The sequence below is a fragment of the Carassius carassius genome, chromosome 32 (genome assembly GCF_963082965.1).
Source record: "Carassius carassius chromosome 32, fCarCar2.1, whole genome shotgun sequence".
Classification (NCBI taxonomy): domain Eukaryota; kingdom Metazoa; phylum Chordata; class Actinopteri; order Cypriniformes; family Cyprinidae; genus Carassius; species Carassius carassius.
Window position 1 is genome coordinate 5,540,121 of NC_081786.1, and position 17,746 is coordinate 5,557,866.

The 17,746-nt window shown below is 38.1% G+C and overlaps 1 protein-coding gene across 1 annotated transcript in view; it reads right to left on the bottom strand.

The window, feature by feature from the left end:
- Positions 1 to 245: 245 nt before the first annotated feature.
- Positions 246 to 17,746, bottom strand: part of LOC132112488 (EMILIN-1-A-like) — a 31,042-nt gene continuing 13,541 nt past the window's right edge. Inside the window, exons 2-8 of the mRNA XM_059519979.1 lie at positions 9,471 to 9,593; positions 6,478 to 6,689; positions 3,359 to 5,497; positions 2,938 to 3,054; positions 2,641 to 2,658; positions 2,172 to 2,306; positions 246 to 2,068 (exon numbers count right to left, since the gene is read on the bottom strand). Of these exons, the coding sequence (XP_059375962.1) occupies positions 1,746 to 2,068; positions 2,172 to 2,306; positions 2,641 to 2,658; positions 2,938 to 3,054; positions 3,359 to 5,497; positions 6,478 to 6,689; positions 9,471 to 9,593 (3,067 nt within the window). The 3' untranslated portion in view covers positions 246 to 1,745. The remainder of the gene's footprint in view (positions 2,069 to 2,171; positions 2,307 to 2,640; positions 2,659 to 2,937; positions 3,055 to 3,358; positions 5,498 to 6,477; positions 6,690 to 9,470; positions 9,594 to 17,746) is intronic.

The window sequence follows — 17,746 nt, forward strand, 5'->3', positions numbered from 1 at the left end:
TTCCATGTTGAATCAAGAAGTCATAGACAGTGGCAAAACTTTCACCATCAGTCACTGACTGGAATTCTATTCAACAGACTCACGGTTCTTGAGTACCAGAACACTCCTCATTGTGTTTGAGACAATGAACAGTACAGTCTGCTTAGTGTTTTGAACAATGCCAGTGGTAAATTAAATGGAATGTCTTCCAGTAATCCAATATACTTGACAAAATCCCATAAAACTAACTTCAGCAGAGAGTAAAATGTGTAAAATTAAATATCTTTATTTGAAACACACGTGTTGCCAATGTACACATTCAAGGTAACAGGTTAAACTGTGAGAGGGAACTATAAAATCTTAGATCTGGTCTCTTTTACATGTAAATAGATGTTTTAATGCTTACGTTGCTGCCATAGTTTAAATTTTATGAGCTGGGAAATCTCTTTATAACTAAAAATAATAAATGAAATAACACATAAAAGATAGCAGCCTTAATTTTCAACATTCTTGACCATATGAAGTCTGAAAATTCATAGCGTTACACAGAGATCTTTTCTCTCAACGTGCTGTGAAATTACACAAGCATGTTTTAAACAAGAAAAAGCAAAAGTCGCGTAGTTCAAAATTCTTTGGGCTGTTGTACAGTAAACATTCAAGCGAGACCACACAGCAAGAAACGGTTGATGAAGGACACCCTCTTAATCCTAAGAGTTGTTATTCTTCAAAGGCACTTTGTTGAACTACATTAAGGACAGACTCTGTTTGATAATAATCTCCATTGAGCACTCAGGCTATGATATTATAATTATGGAGCGAAATGCAATGGTCCTCCACTCCAGTAGAACTGATGCCTTTGTAAACGTTTCAACAGGATCACAAAATGCAGGATGATGCATGTACAAAAAGCCCATTTTTGTTGGTTAGACAAGCTGCTGTGGAAACCATGTGCATGAGGAATGAAGATTTCACTGCATTCATCTCTTTTCCAGAGGCAGAGTTTGCATGGAAAGCAGTGATGTACATCACTTATTGTCAGGTTGGATAATATATTGAAAGCTTCCTGAAATCATTCATTACCAACCACATATTTAATTAAGTAAAGCGTCTTTGGCAAAAGCAGGATGTTACTCCTGGAAAACTTGGCACTTGCAATAGAAAAAATAGAAAAAATCAAAATTAAGGCACATACTATAATTTTAAAGATCACCCCTTGACTCAAAACAAAAAAGGAGCACTGGATTTAAACATTCACAGCAAAAATATGAATTCCTTTCATCAAATCTCCCAAATTCCACGCTCATCAGCCTAACCTATATAACCCTGACTGTGAGTCAAGCTCTTTGGCAGAAGAGTACTTTTCTGTGCAGTGACATACATGGGAAGTCAAACAGACCTCACGGTCGTCTTCGGTGCATGAGAGATTATTCATAACTCATGGCTGTGATTCATATAAAATGGAAATATTTCAACAAGAACATTGTCAACAATGGTCGCACAAACCTGCAGTAGTATTTGTTACAACACTTCTCCAAAATTCGGGTTAGGATTACATATCAAGGGCAACAGTTCCTCCAATTAAAACTAAATTCTCTGTTCAAAGAGTTCATAGGAGGTCTAACAACATCCGTAGATTTGGAAATGATACTGAAGGAAAATCAACGCACAGCACGTGCACCCCAGGTGGATAAGTGTCATTTAGAGTGTCTCTTTCTAGCCCCGTCGTTTTGCTGGTCTTCTGATTAGTCTCAGTTCTAATCAGACCGCTACATATCTTCATATAGAAGCATACCACTGAAGATAGTTAAAGGCTCCACTGAATGGGCCAGTTTGCCCATAACCAGGTCTATGCAGACTGTGTCGCCCACCTGAAGGGGCAGGATGATGTTGAAGACAGCAAGAGAACCTGGTGTAGGTTTGGCCTCGGCCATGGGTTTGTTTTCCAAACCTTCGGGTTGGTAACCCGCTGAGTCCACCCGAGCCATGCCATAGTTAGACTTGGAGAGCACGGCTTCAATCTTCACATTTTTGTGACCGGTCAGGATAGCGCTGAAGAAGTAGCGTCCATCTAGTGGTGCAGTAAAGATGCCTGTATTCAAGAGAAAAAAGATGGATACAGTTTTCCATGACTCTATCTTTCCTCATATTTTGGGAAGCAGAAATGGACTGTTTATAGTCAGTGGCAAGATTACCTGTTCGTGGATTATAATAGCCTCCTTCATTTACAAAGATCTTATCAAAAATGATTGTTCCGGATGTAACCATTGGATTTGTGAGAGCTGCTGAGAAGGAAAGACGTTGTATATTGGCATCTGCACCGGCCAGACCTGAAATGAGAATCACAACAGTTTTTTTAAAGCCCTTTTGTTGACATCACCAGTTCCTAACCCTAAATTCATACCTATATTCTAATATACACAACCAGTTTTAGTTATCAGCAGCTGGCCTTTGGCTCAACTACTGACCCATTACTGCCAATAACAACTGAACACATGCCACAACACTTAAGACAGAAAAATAGCTGACTCTCACACAAACAGACACAACACATATCTCACTGAATTCTTGCCTTCATTCCAGTCATTGGCACACATCAAAATAACCTCAGTGTTTGACTAAGATATGGCTGCTAAAAAAAAGAAAAGCTAATTAAATACATACCTCGCTCTCCTCTGAGACCTGAAAATAGGAGAACGCAAAATGTGAGTAATTTTAAAATATGGGACAAGTGTCAAATAATACAAAATATCTAGTTCACCCAAAAATTTAAATTGTCATTATGAAATTTACTCATCCTCATGTCATTCCAATCATCTCCAATTTTTTTAATCCATGCTAAGCCAAGCTCCAAAGGGCCCCATGAATAAGTTAATAATGACAAAATATTTTTGGGTGTAAATTTCTACCATTACTTTAACCAGCATGACAAAATGAATGAACAAAAACAAGTTTTCTCACCAGGAGGTCCTTTTGGCCCAGGTAAGCCCTGAATACCTGGGGGTCCATCATTACCTGGGGGTCCCTGTGGACCTGGGAGCCCTGTTTCTCCTTGTGGACCTGGTGGTCCAGGTAAACCTATAATCAGAAAAGAAGTAATTCAAAGAGTTTGTCTCTTTTCATATCCATCAGGGTTTTGAGAATCATCTCCTATTGAAAGTGTGTGAATTTGAATTGAATGGGCACTCCCCAAAGGAAGTTAAATGGATTGACAGCAAGAGAGGTTTGCTGAATTGTAATTCAAAGACATTCAACTATGATATCCATTAAAATATAAGAGCTATATTAGTTATGGTTGCTGGACATTTAGAATATGTTCTTACAGGCTGCAATGTTAGTAAGTTAAAAACATAAACTTTCACTTTAAGCACTTAAGTCAGACCTGTCAGGTCGTTCTCAGTTAAGCTCTGGAACTCCTTGAGGATGTGTACCATTGAGGAATTGAGTCTCTTGATTGTGCCGTGGATATCATCCAGATGTGTGTTCTGGAGGATCTCAATGAACCCACTGTGTGAGATCACTGTGTTATTTAGCCCACTAACACAGTTCCACAGGCTAGACACGTGTTTGTTCAGGCCTTCTTTGATCTTCTGGAGATTGTCTGAGACAGAGTCAAGCCGACCACAAACCACTTCGAGTTTAGAGAGCCTCTTATCCAGACCATCGCCAGTCCTCTTGCAGTCACCCATCTCGACCACAAAATTGTTCCCAAAGCGGCGTACATCTCGGTCGACGTTGTCAAAGCGTATCTTGCTATCCTCTATGTGCTCTGTCATTTCCTGCTGGATCTTGTCAATTTCAGAAATGATTTTGTCTTTAGTGTTTCCAAGGTCGGTGATAACACTGTCATGTTTCTGAACGACATGCTCCAGACCTTTTAGGGTGTCATTGATGGAGCTGAAGGTTAAGATAACTTCAGACAGTTCTCCCTGAATTGACCTGAGGTCACCTGTATTACTACTGATGACACTGTGTCCATCCAGTGGTTTCTGTGGGTCATCCAGGTGACCTGTTGCTGATTCTGTTCCTGTAGGAGTATTCAGGGTGATCTTGCATTGACCAATGCATTTCTGTACCTCCTTTCTCAATTGATCCATCTCGTCCTGCAAACTGGAGCAAATGTCTACACAACCCGAGTCAATTTTACCTTTAATGTAATTCATTTCCTTCTGCCATCTGTCCATGGAGTGGTTTGTGATGTTCTTGAGTTTCTTTACATCATCTTCCACTGTGCTGCACACGTTGCAGCTCTCAATCTCCATGACAATTCTGTTAAAGTGTTCCCCATTGTCTCCAGTCAGTGCTTTGATCTTGCGAACATCATGGCTGAGGTTTATGACCCTATCTTCAAGAGAATCACCAGACACCGAGAGATCCTTGAGTCGTGTGTCAAACCTCTTGATTTCATCTTCATTTGCAAGGACTCTCCACTCCAAAGACTTCACCGTCTCGCCAGGGCTCAGACTCTCACCGGTTGGACTAGACCCAGAACTTGAGCTTGAGCATCCAGAGCATTCACTTAACCTTCTGTCTATAAAGGATGTTGTGTTCTCAAGCCGAGATAGGCGCTTATCAAGATCAAATACAGTTTCTTTAACAAGACCAATATCAAGGTCCATGTCATTAATTCTGTATTCCTGGTCAAGAATACGATTATTGATTTCATAGCGAATATTTCTGAGCTCTTGTTGGAATGAGTCCCGTATGTTAGTCTCCATATAAGCACAGTTTTCCTCTGCCTTCTGGACAGTGTTGTTGAGCCGTCTCTCCAGGTCTTTTAGATTATCATTGAAAAATTCTTCTGGCATTAAAGGAACTTGTCCTTGTCCACCTGTTCCTCCAAAATTTCCACCACCTCCAGTTCCTCCTAGTTCTTTATTCAGACGATCCTGAAGCTTGTCATAGGCCTCTGATGTTGAGCTTATTTTCCTGTCCATGTCATTAAGTCGTCTACTGAGGTTTGTCACAGTGTCGCAGCAGCCTTGAGACCGGCTGAGGTCTCTGCGTAAACCATCTAAAGTCTGGCGGTGACGCTGATCCATGGCATTAATCTGCTTTTCCAGAGCAAAGATCCTCTCCCGATCTTGTTGCTGTTGCTGTTTCAAGTCATCCACTCCAGACTGACAGGCAGAACAGGAAAGAGTCACTCGACGTTCAAGCTCTCTGAGGATTTCCTCCTTCAAGGTGTTGAACCTGCTTCCTCCTACTCCCCCATTGTCTAGATCGTTGCCTCCACCTTTTCCATTCACAAGGTGGTTATTGATGCTCACTAGAGTCTTGTCATGAGCTTGTGTACGGTTGTCCAACTGATCAAGCTTGGTCTGTATGTTATGGATGGTCTCATTCATTTCAGGCTGGGCTGCATCAGCTGGTGCTTTGCCACTATTAAAACCTGGTTTACGCATTTCCTCTTGGAATTTTTCATTCATGCCACGCAGAGTTGACTGCAGGTCAGTTAGGTCTTTGGTCAACTTCTGGATTTTGTCCTCCAGTTGTTTCATCTTGTCATTGTCACCTCTCCCTAGGCAAAGATCAAACACAAGGGTAATTTCAAAGGGCTAGTTCACCCAAAAATTTAAATTCTGTCATTAATTACTCACCCTCATGTTGTTCCAAACCCATAAGACCTTTATTCATCTTCAAAACACAAATTAAGATATTTGTTATGAAATACGAGAGCTTTCTGACCCTGCATAGACATGCAACTTCCATGTTTAAGGACCAGAAATGTAGTAAGGACATTATTAAAATAGTCTATATGACATCAGTGGTTCAACCTTAATTTTATGAAGCTATGAGAACACTTTTTGTTAGCAAAGAAAACAAAAATAATGACTTTAGTCAACAATTTCTTCTCTTCTGTGTCAGCCTTTGGCAAGCATTCATGATAGTACCATGATACATGTGCACATTGTGGACAAAAAGTATTCTCATAGCTTCATAAAATGATTGTTGAATCAGTGATGTGACATGAACACTGTTGTTTCTGGGTCTTGAATATGGTAGTTCTATTGCTGTCTATGCAGGGTCAGACAACTTTCGGATTTCATAAAATAATATTTTAATTTGTGTTCTGAAGATGAATGAAGGTCTTACGGGTTTGGAATGTTATGAGGGTGCGTAGTTACTGACAGAATTTAAGTCAGTAGCTAATTAAAGTTTAGCAATAGTTTGGCAGACACAGAATTTACAGTCTTGTCAACTCTGACAATGAAAACATTGCTCAAGTGGCCAGTTTTAATATTTCAGAGGATTTCTACAATGCCTCAGTTATATTTGAATATTTAACAGTGCTTGAAAGATGCAGAAGATGCAGATATAGAAGTATCAAGAACATCAACAAGGTCAGACATCTTTAGACAACTGTGTGAGCAACTGGGTTTTGGTATCCTCCAAAATTAAAAACAGTCAGTGAGAGACTTTTTGGTGCAACATACAGTTAAAATTTTATTGAGAAGATTTGCAGTACAGTATGAGGACCATGAGAATACATTGGCTTACCATTTCCTCCGCTCTGTCCATGACCGTTATTAGTTCCAGTTTGTCCTGGTTGTGGTCTAGGCCAAGGTCTACTTGTTGAGATCTGAGTATCAGATCCCCCGTTTGGTCCCTCATTACAGTCTTCTCCACTGTATCCATGGCAACACTTCCACTCCATTTCTGTTACCATTTTGTAAGCCACCTTGTATCTGGGCCTCATATAGGTCCTGTACCTATAAAACACACAAAAAACATTTGAATGAAAACTTGAAATGTACTAGTTTGGACACTAAGTAGTCCAAAGTATTTCCTAACTTGCAATGTTTAGTTTGAATTGTGAAATACATGGGACTGAGACAATGAGACAATCAATCAATACAATCAATACAAACAACTAAAACTATCCAGGCCTGATACATGCACTACCTTACAATTCATCATTCTGTATATTGTCTAATATATTCAAACAGTCTCTCACTTTAAACAAACTGATCCCTTCTGAGAACAATGTTGTGTTGTAACACTCTTTAGTCAACAAAGTAGTTTTCTGCTCATCGCTGCCAGAGCGAGACCAACACATACTGAAATATACGTGAAAAACAAACGCTGGATTGAGCTTTAGGTCTAAAAACGGATGAAGACATACATACCATATATGTTTCAAAATTTATTCTCAGCACATTCATATGACTTTTGCTAGTTGCCACACAGACATATGCTGGCCAGCTGTATAAACTTGTTTCATGAAAGGCGGGATTATGGTATAAACAGTGCACATACTTAGACATGGCATGCAATGTATGAGATATTTTTCTATGTTTTATCATTCAGAAACCATAAATCTATCTGCTGAAGTGTAATACTTATGGTTAAGGGTTTTGAAAAACATTTTTAAGAGAGAACTGTGGTATAAGACAATCTCATCAGAGCCATTTTATTTATGATGTAATTATGACCAGTAGTTTAAAGTCTCAAGTTCACTGTGTCATTCAAATAAACAAAAATATATAGTAAAACATCCTTGAAAACAGCCTTAAACCTGTACATCAGCACCATTAAAAGGTGGAATAGGAAAATTTCAGCATTTCTTTTTTCCCCAGGACTTCTGGTTACAGTTCTTAAGCCATTTAATTCTTGTCTCTATGCTCTGTTTGTTCCATGACCCCCGTGAGAAGAAAAAGAGGGGAAAAAGGGGTCACCATACTCTACCGAGTGAGTGTAAAAATAAGTGGTGGTATTTTAGTAGGTTTTAAGCCTAATTCCTGTGGTTCCTGCTGGTTGTAGAGCTTGGAATGGTGTGCCACCTCATTCCATACATTTTGCTGTGTGTGTGTGTGTGTGTGTATGTGTGTGCTGAATCTAAAGGAGTTGGATTAAGCTTTTCCAGCTGGAGTTCAGTACGTTTCCAGCAACTGGAAACCACCTCACAAATGCCCACACTTACTAATCCCGGTATCCTCAAACTACATTCTGTTTATGTGCATTTGTTGACATTAGGTTTACTTTGTAAACACAATGTTTTTAGTATGTCTTAGACTTTATTGACTCATAATTCCAGTAAAATGTAATGTGGTATATATTCTAGTCTCTATGAATGTTATGATGATATGATAGATTTCAACATCTGTTTCCTGGCTGAAGTTAGTTGGTGTAGTACATAATGGTTCCCCTAATTTAAAGACCAGAAAAACTGACTTGCTTTTACCTCAAATGCTCTGACTGATTTGAAGTCTGATAGGTACATGTTTATATCAACAAACAGATACATAATATGGATGTACTTAGATGACATGGTAAAGTAATATACAACCAGCATTTAGCTAAATAATATACAGCAAATGGTACACAACATTGAGGCCTGTTTCATGCCACAAGCAAAAACAGACTTTGTTTATTGTGCTGCCTATGTTAGCAAGTTACATCATTTATACTGTTTGTGTAAACATTACGGTTGGGTTGCACAAGTCGTTCGTAAGTTCTTAAATTGGAACACAGAATCCACACTAGAGACTTAGTGACTACTAAGATAGTGTTTGTAAGCTCTGTACTTAATTTGATTTTTTAGCAGGGATGTATTTAGAATGATTATGTGATTCCATTTGCCATGACCATATTTGGGGTTTCCTGCCACCCTGCTGACTTGGGGGGTTGGCACACTTTGCAGTGATTCAGTTAGGGCTGTATTTCATGTTACAGATTTATTCACATGATATATTTGTATGATTGTGATTTAAAGCCCATCTGTGATGCACACTCATATGTATCATTGATTATTTTTCTTCACTTAATTTTTTATATCTGTCATTTTCTCTCTTTCTCAGTGTCGTGCATTGCTGCCGCACACTGGTTTATAAGCTGCATAAGTCCTCATATATTTCCATTTGTGCTATCTAGAATAAATCAGGATGTGATGGAATATTTGCAGTCTGTCTTATGTTTCGACACAACGCAGAAAACACACCACTACAGACCCGGGCTCGAGGCCCATTCTTAAGTGTCCCTCTATGTTGCAACTTTGCAACACAACTGATGCAACTGACCAATAGAGACAACAATTTTGCAACTATTTTGTTTTGACTAAGCTAGCTGGCTTCTAAGTAGCCCAGGCTGGTAATTAGCTGGTCTTAGCCACTTGTTACAGAGAAATACTGCTTTAGGTAGCTGGTGTGTTGCTGGACCAAAATGGTGTACCAGCTTGAAGCACTGAATAGCATTTTGGACCAGCTACCATAGTTTCATTTTGGACCAGCTACCATGCTACCATGATACAATTTCCAGCAGTGCTATAGCCTTTTATGAAGCAACATAAAATAGAAGATTACTTATTGTTTTGAAGAAGACATCTGTTGGGCTTGATGCTCTGACAGGCACACAAACAACACTTATTATTCAGTAAATCTACTGTATACTGAATATACTGATAATAAAATTTATTGAAGGTATGATAAATCAGAGATTTAACATTTTAGAGAGAGAAAACAACAGTCCAATATGGATAAAAGGGAAACACTTACACTACAACACGGGTGCACTGAACACCCCAGGAACAAGGCTGATAGTCAGGCTTCACATAAGTCTCCACTCCATCTTCCACCACACAGCTCACAGTCTTGGTCACCACATACGCACACCAGTTTCTGTAAAAAGAAATGAACATATAGTTAGCATACTTGTTTGGTCGTTCAATGCTAATTGAATTTAGCATGGCATTTGGATATGGTAGATTTTATAACAAAGCATCAAAAACCAGTCTGACCTGTTGAAAAGTCCTGCTACTACAATTACAGTATTTTCCAGTTTACAACTTTTTATTACAATTCAAAATTGTTTTCATATAATTAGCACTCATTTGACCTTGAATGAACTTTATAAAATTAAATGCAAAAAATTACACCACTGAGACACACAGGTGTTCAGTTTTAAAAACATGAACTCCAATCCAAAGGCGGAGCAAATTTAGAGAGCTTATTCCCCTTATGTATGCTCAAACTAGCATCTCTGTTAGATTTACAGTGATTCCCAATCAGTTTGAGAAGTCCTTATTTCCCCTGGCCTCATAAATTAGCAGAAATCTGGAAATAGATAGTCTCTTGATTCTCTTAGTGAGCCCAGTCTCTCAAACCAACATCAACAAGCTCTGAAATCAGGCCGCTATGATCTCTCTGCTGCATGCACTGGGAATTCAAATATCTGCTGGGTTTCATGCTGCCTACAGTCAGAGTAAGTTGGATGCATCACTTATCTTATCTTAGTTTTAGTCCCTGTTATGTTTTAGTCTACTGGTAAGAGCAACAAACTACGTGATTGTCAGCTGTGTACTGTATAATACAGATGTGGTTTGTCTTCTCGTCTGCAGTTGTTCGCTCATGAATTAAGCTTAAGTTACACCTCACACTGTTGCAATAAAGATTGCCATCAATGCACATTTGACTCATGCTGCGTTTCTTCAGAATAAGCCCACATATTTCTTCTCAGAGGCCTCATGTGATCTCCAATACATCTGAATCATGTTAAACCAGACCACCACGTGTGCAGCTGCCAAAAAGACAATGAATATCAGTTATTCTCATTAGGATTAAACTCGGTATGGATTCCAACAAATGTGGCCCCATGCAAAACTTTTGGTTTCTCGGTTTATCAGAAATAACAATCAAAGGTTTTGAGATGACATCAACCATTTTAATAGACAGAATTATTACCCTCCATGAATGCTTTTTTGGTGTTTTTTCCTACTGCTTTTACTCAAAATCAGCCATGACTGCAACAAGTAACAAGCAACAGGGCATTTTTTCCATCTACCAGTATTTATTACTAATTTAGAGGCGCCTCCCACTGTGAAATCTCATTAGTCAAAAATCCCACCCTTATTACTGTAAGGCAAAGCAAGTTTATTTAAATAGCACATTACATACAGAGTGGTAATTCAAAGACACACACACACACACACACACACAAAATACAGTGAGTATTTTATAAATAATATTATTTGTAATTTATAAATAATAATGATGACATAATATTAATATTATGTATAAATTATTTATTGATTATATCAAATTATAATTAAAAATATTATATAAAATCAATATTATATATTATATACATTTTTTATTAATATTGAAATATATTAATGTAAATAAAAGAAGAACACATTAATAAGTTATTAATGTTATTTAATTAAATTAAATTATTCTTTAAATAAATGAAAAATAATAATGCATTAAAAATATCTTCAACATCACATCTTGTCTTATAAATTAAAAATTATAAATACTAAAGAGTTCTCATTCACTGATAACAGCTGTCCATCTTGATATTCTTCAGAGCATTACAAGTTGGTCTATATGCATATTATCCTACTTTTAGTTTTTGACAGTTGCCTCTAAAAGGTCACTGCCAAGAAGTAACCAACAGATGACCCATTCCTTTTGCAAATGCATTATGTAACAGAAGGAAGCTAGCCAACAAATGGCTTGTCATGGAAAAACCACTTAATTCTCCCACAACATCTTCCATGTGGACGCTCTTGGCCATTACCACCTGACTCCTGCTTTGATTGCACATGGTTCATCAGTAACCTACGGTGGATTTCCTGCCTCCACAGCTGCTCGAGATGCTTGCACATCTTGCCAGCACAATTTCATGTTTTGGTCTTCAATATTAAACACAGATGGTGCTAGATCAGAGTCATGACATCATGATATAATCCATGCTGGCTAAACGAAAGGATGTTTATAATGAATTACAAAAGAAAATGCAGTGTTTTGTCCAACAAGTACAAATCAGAATCACCTTTCAAAGAACTAAAAGAGAGGTTTGTAGCTTTCAGTTCATATCTGTTATGAGTTCATCTATATGCTAGTGTGCTACTAAACATTGACAAAATGTACTTTTAGTAGGAAAAACTGATCATAAATACTCATGACACATTTCAAACTTACATATATTTTTCCAATCAAATGCTCTGTAGAATGAGAAAGTCCCTCCTCCTAAAATATCACCCGTAAATTAAGTACCTTATCCTAAAATCCCATTGGCTATTTTTATAAAATGGCATGATCTCTTCAATTTCCCATCCAAAATGACCCATTCAACAGGTAATACATTAAAAATGCTCACTAAATGATTTCCCGTTGTCTTTTATTACAGCTAATAACTTCCACTGTATGTCCAGTAAAATCTGCTTCCATCCATAATCGTAACCCAACAAGGTTTTGATTTCAATGACCTGTATCTCATTTATGGTGTTAAGTGGTGGGCAATCCATTACTCAATACGTAGCCCACATAACAATACCGCATGTAATGTTAGCTGTTTATGCAAGCAGCTTTCTAGGTTTAAAGATTTTGCAAAGTTGCTCTAGCCCACCAGTATTTGTTTTTCAACTGTTGATTGGAGTGAACCAGACCACAGTATTTCCAGGCCGCTACAGCCAACCGTGAATGATCCACATTCTTAGCAGATTTGTCATGCAGAATTTTCATTTCAGGCTCGCTTCTATCGAACACTCATGCTGCTCTTGACTTTACAGAGACTCTCAACATGTTTCAGCTCCAAAAGGAATGGAAAATATGAGAGAAGACAGGAAAAGCGGACAAAAAAAGTGCATTTGGCAGCTTTACACGTATCCCGGTGTGTGTAGCCTCTCTTTGAACCAATGAGAGCTGATTCTTATATACAAAAAGTAATATTAATTCATGTGATGAGGATGTTTTCATGGTTTTCCATTACATAATTTCTTTTTCGAAAAATAAATGACAATAAATGGATTTACTAAGAGTAAAATTAAAATGTAGTCATGCAGAAACGGCATGGCTTAAAGGGGTCATCGCATGCCCATTTTCCACAAGTTGATATGATTTTTTAGGGTCTTAATGAAAACTCTGTAACATAGTTTGGTTAAAATTTCTCAATGGTAGTGTAAAACAACACCCCTTTTAAGCCTTTCAAAAACAGCTCTTTTCAGAGCACGCAGTTTTGTAGCATTTTCCTTTAAATGTTAATGAGCTCTGCTGACCCCGCCCCTCTCTTCCAAGCCGCTCACTGAGGGACTGTTTACTTTAATTTACTTTAGCTCTCATCTGATGTCATGAGAGATTGGCTCGAGATTGGCTCGATTTGAGAAAGTAAAGATTTTAGTAGATTAAAAAAAACAGATTTTTATCATTATAGGGTGGTTGTGTACACACACTGCCAACACACATTTCAGTTCAAACTACTTGTAAAAAAACTTGTACTTTAAAAAATCATCTGCATCATCGCCTAAGATTAAAAACATGACAAAATAAATTAAATATGTTGAAACAGGAGCACATCTCAGAGTAAGAAAGTAGATCCAAAAACTCTTTGCAGCAGTAAAAACACTCAAAAGTGTTGAAATATAAGACTTAGAAGAAGTCTTGAAGAAAATAAAGATAAATAATGGACCCACTCTGCAGTTTAATGCATCTTTTAAAAAAATATGAGTTGTTCGAATGTGTGCACATGATGATAAACTATGTTAGAAAAGTTTCAATTCCAATTAGTTACTGTGGGATGTTTGCATAAAAAGATAAAAAAGAAGGACATTGTAAGGTTTTAAATGAATACATTTCCATCACGTGATCATGAATGGCACAATGACTCCCTTAAGCACCAATAATCTGTAATCTTACACTGTTTTCTGAGAAGTTTTTTGAGAATTGCAGGAATGGTGTAGCTCAAACAGTACGGCATGGTGCTAGCAACATCAATGTCATGGGTTTGATTTTCCAGGAATACATGAGCTGGTAAAATGTATACAGTACCTTAAATGCAATGTATCTTTTTATCTGCCAAATGCATAAAAGTCAATGCGAAAGACATTATAAATTATCACTAAAACATTCAGAAACCTTTGAGACCTCATCACTATCTTCAGAGCCATTCAAGGGTGAATAAATGAGATTTGGAAGTCACTGTCTCTCTGTTTCTGTCCCTACCTCTCTGACACACTATTCTCTAACTATCTGTCAGAAAAGTGAGCTAATCCAATGTAGTGTAAAGATACAGTCATCTCTTGTTCATCAGCACTGCTGAAAACAGTCTATTCCGATCATTCCCTCAATAAAGGCTGTAAATGCTTCTCCCAAGACAGAAATTATGTCGGATGAATGTAGCGTTATGGAGAAACATTCAATCAAAGAACATCAGCCTTCCTACTCACAATCGTTGAACCTCCCAAGAGAATCACTATATGGACAAATTTGTCCAACTGCACATTTGCCACGTTCAACCATGTCCTATGGCACTCATGTGTTGATAAACCTGTCTGAAATTGAGTACATGAATATGCACAGGTCGCTGTTGGACAGTGTTTTCTCTACTTCCTGTTGGCCTTCTGTAGCAAATTGTAGCTCCGTGTAGCTGTTTTTATTATATTTTTTTCTCTAGAATCTTTATCTTACTATCACTCTCTGTTTTTTAAAGTGGTAAAATATAACTTAATTCACACCATATTTCTGATATTATCGATCAATCTTATCAGATTAACTTTGATCGTTCACTTTTATTTTATATCCGTGAGTGCAGTACACCTGCAAAGCGTTAGCACTCGTTAGCTTGTCATTAGCGTTTTCATTCGAACCTATCGCTGTTTTCTTTTCTCCTCTCCCTCGCTCCAGTTTTTCACAAGTTCATCAAACAACCGCAGTAAGAATATTTCATCAAGCACGGTGAGTAATGGCTTCTCCCGTCATTGTTACTTGCACCTCTTGCCACATGTACAGTTTATCTATCTCTGTCGCTGATGAGGGACTCACATGTGATAAATGCAGGGAAATAGTTAGGCTGACAGAGAAGATTACAGAATTAGAGACACGCATCCAAACTTGAATTGATGACAGTAAGAATGTTAGGGCTCTAGATACGGCTTTGGATGCGTCTAGCTCAGGGATTCCTGTACATTGTTCGGTTCCTGAAACAGAGCCCCAGCAGCAGGGCAACTGGGTGACGGTGAGGCAGCGTAGTCGTGGGTCAAAACACCGCTCTTCTGTTCCGATCAAAATATTAAACAGGTTCTCCCCACTCAGTGATGCACCCACTGAGAAACCTGATGAAAGTGCTCTAGTTATTGGTGATTCTATTGTACGGAACGTGAATATAGAGACACCAGCCACCATAGTCAAATGTTTACCGGGAGCCAGAGCGCCTGACATCTTGGCAAATTTAAAAGTGCTGGCTAATGCTAAACGTAAATACAGTAAGATTTTTATTCATGCCGGCGCTAATGATGTTTGACTTCGCCAGTCGGAGATCACTAAAAATAACATTAAAGAGGTGTGTGAACTTGCAAACACGATGTCAGACACTGTAATATGCTCTGGTCCCCTCCCTGCTTACCGTGGTGATGAGATGCATAGCAGATTGTCATCACTCAATGGCTGGATGTCTAAGTGGTGCCCACAGAATAACATAGGTTTCATAGACAATTGGACGAGCTTTTGGGGCAGACCTGACCTGTTTAAAAGAGATGGTCTTCATCCCTCCTGGGGTGGCGCAACTCTTCTCTCTAGAAATATGGCAAATAGTCTTAGTGTTTATACTTGACTAACTGGGGCCCAGGTCAGGAAGCAGACAGACTGGCTAAACCGACCGTCTGCTAGCTGCCTCCCGTCACAGAGGTCAGTTAATTCTCAGCACATAGAGACTCTTTCACCTAGATATCACACTATAGAGACTGTGTCTGTTCCCCGAACTAGAAAATACAAAAAACGTCCAAACCAAGTTAAGATTAACAATTTAATTGAGGTTCAACAAATAAAAAACAGAAGCAATATGGATAAACAAATGATAAAGCTTGGCTTATTGAATATCAGATCCCTTTCTACAAAAACACTTTTTGTAAATAATATGATCACTGATCATAATATAGATGTACTCTGTTTGACAGAAACCTGGCTAAAACCTGATGATTACATTATTTTAAATGAGTCCACCCCCCAAGATTACTGTTATAAACATGAGCCACGTCTAAAAGGCAAAGGTGGAGTTGTTGCTTCAATTTATAACAACGTTTTCAGGATTTCTCAGAGGGCAGGCTTCAAGTATAACTCGTTTGAAGAAATGGTACTTCATATAACATTATCCAAAGAAACAAATGTTAATGATAAATCCCCTGTTATGTTTGTACTGGCTACTGTATACAGGCCACCAGGGCACCATACAGACTTTATTAAAGAGTTTGGTGATTTTACATCCGAGTTAGTTCTGGCTGCAGATAAAGTTTTAATAGTTGGTGATTTTAATATCCATGTTGATAATGAAAACGATGCATTGGGATCAGCATTTATAGACATTCTGAACTCTATTGGTGTTAGACAACACGTTTCAGGACCTACTCATTGTCGAAATCATACTCTAGATTTAATACTGTCACATGGAATTGATGTTGATGGTGTTGAAATTATTCAGCCAAGTGATGATATCTCAGATCATTATTTAGTTCTTTGCAAAATTCATATAGCCAAAATTGTAAATTCTACTTCTTGTTACAAGTATGGAAGAACCATCACTTCTAACACAAAAGACTGCTTTTTAACTGCTTTATCTTCCTGATGTATCCAAATTCCTTAGCATATCCAAAACCTCAGAACAACTTGATGATGTAACAGAAACTATGGACTCTCTCTTTTCTAGCACTTTAAATAAAGTTGCTCCTTTACGCTTAAGGAAGGTTAAGGAAAACAGTTTGACACCATGGTATAATGAGCATACTCGCACCCTAAAGAGAGCAGCCCGAAAAATGGAGCGCAGCTGGAGGAAAACAAAACTAGAGGTATTTCGTATTGCTTGGCGGGAAAGTAACATATCCTACAGAAAAGCATTAAAAACTGCTAGATCCTATTACTTTTCTTCTCTTTTAGAAGAAAACAAACATAACCCCAGGTATTTATTCAATACAGTGGCTTATTTATTCAAACCATTCAGCCGTCAGCTACAGTATCACATAAGACAGTGCACTATAGACCCCCTGAGGAACAGCTCTACTCATTCTCTACTATAGGAGAGGAAGAATTGTATAAACTTGTTAAATCATCTAAACCAACAACATGTATGTTAGACCCTATACCATCTAAGCTCCTGAAAGAGGTGCTTCCAGAAGTCATAGATCCTCTTCTGACTATTATTAATTCCTCATTGTCATTAGGACATGTCCCCAAAACCTTCAAACTGGCTGTTATTAAGCCTCTCATCAAAAAACCACAACTTGACCCCAAAGAACTAGTTAATTATAGACCAATCTCGAATCTCCCTTTTCTGTCCAAGATACTAGAAAAGGTGGTATCCACACAATTATATTCCTTCTTAGAGAAAAATGGTATATGTGAGGATTTCCAGTCAGGATTTAGACCGTATCATAGTACTGAGACTGCTCTTCTTAGAGTTACAAATGATCTGCTCTTATCATCTGATCGTGGGTGTATCTCTCTATTAGTTTTATTGGATCTTAGTGCTGCGTTTGACACAATTGACCACAACATTCTTTTGCATAGACTTTGTTGGCATCAGTGGAAGTGCATTAGCATGGTTTAAATCGTACTTATATGACCGCCATCAGTTCGTAGCAGTGAATGAAGATGTATCCTATCGATCACAAGTGCAGTATGGAGTACCTCAAGGCTCAGTACTAGGGCCGCTACTCTTCACGCTTTATATGTTACCCTTGGGAGATATCATCAGGAAACGTGGTGTTAGCTTTCACTGTTATGCTGATGATACTCAGCTCTATATTTCTTCGCAGCCCGGTGAAACACACCAATTTGAAAAACTA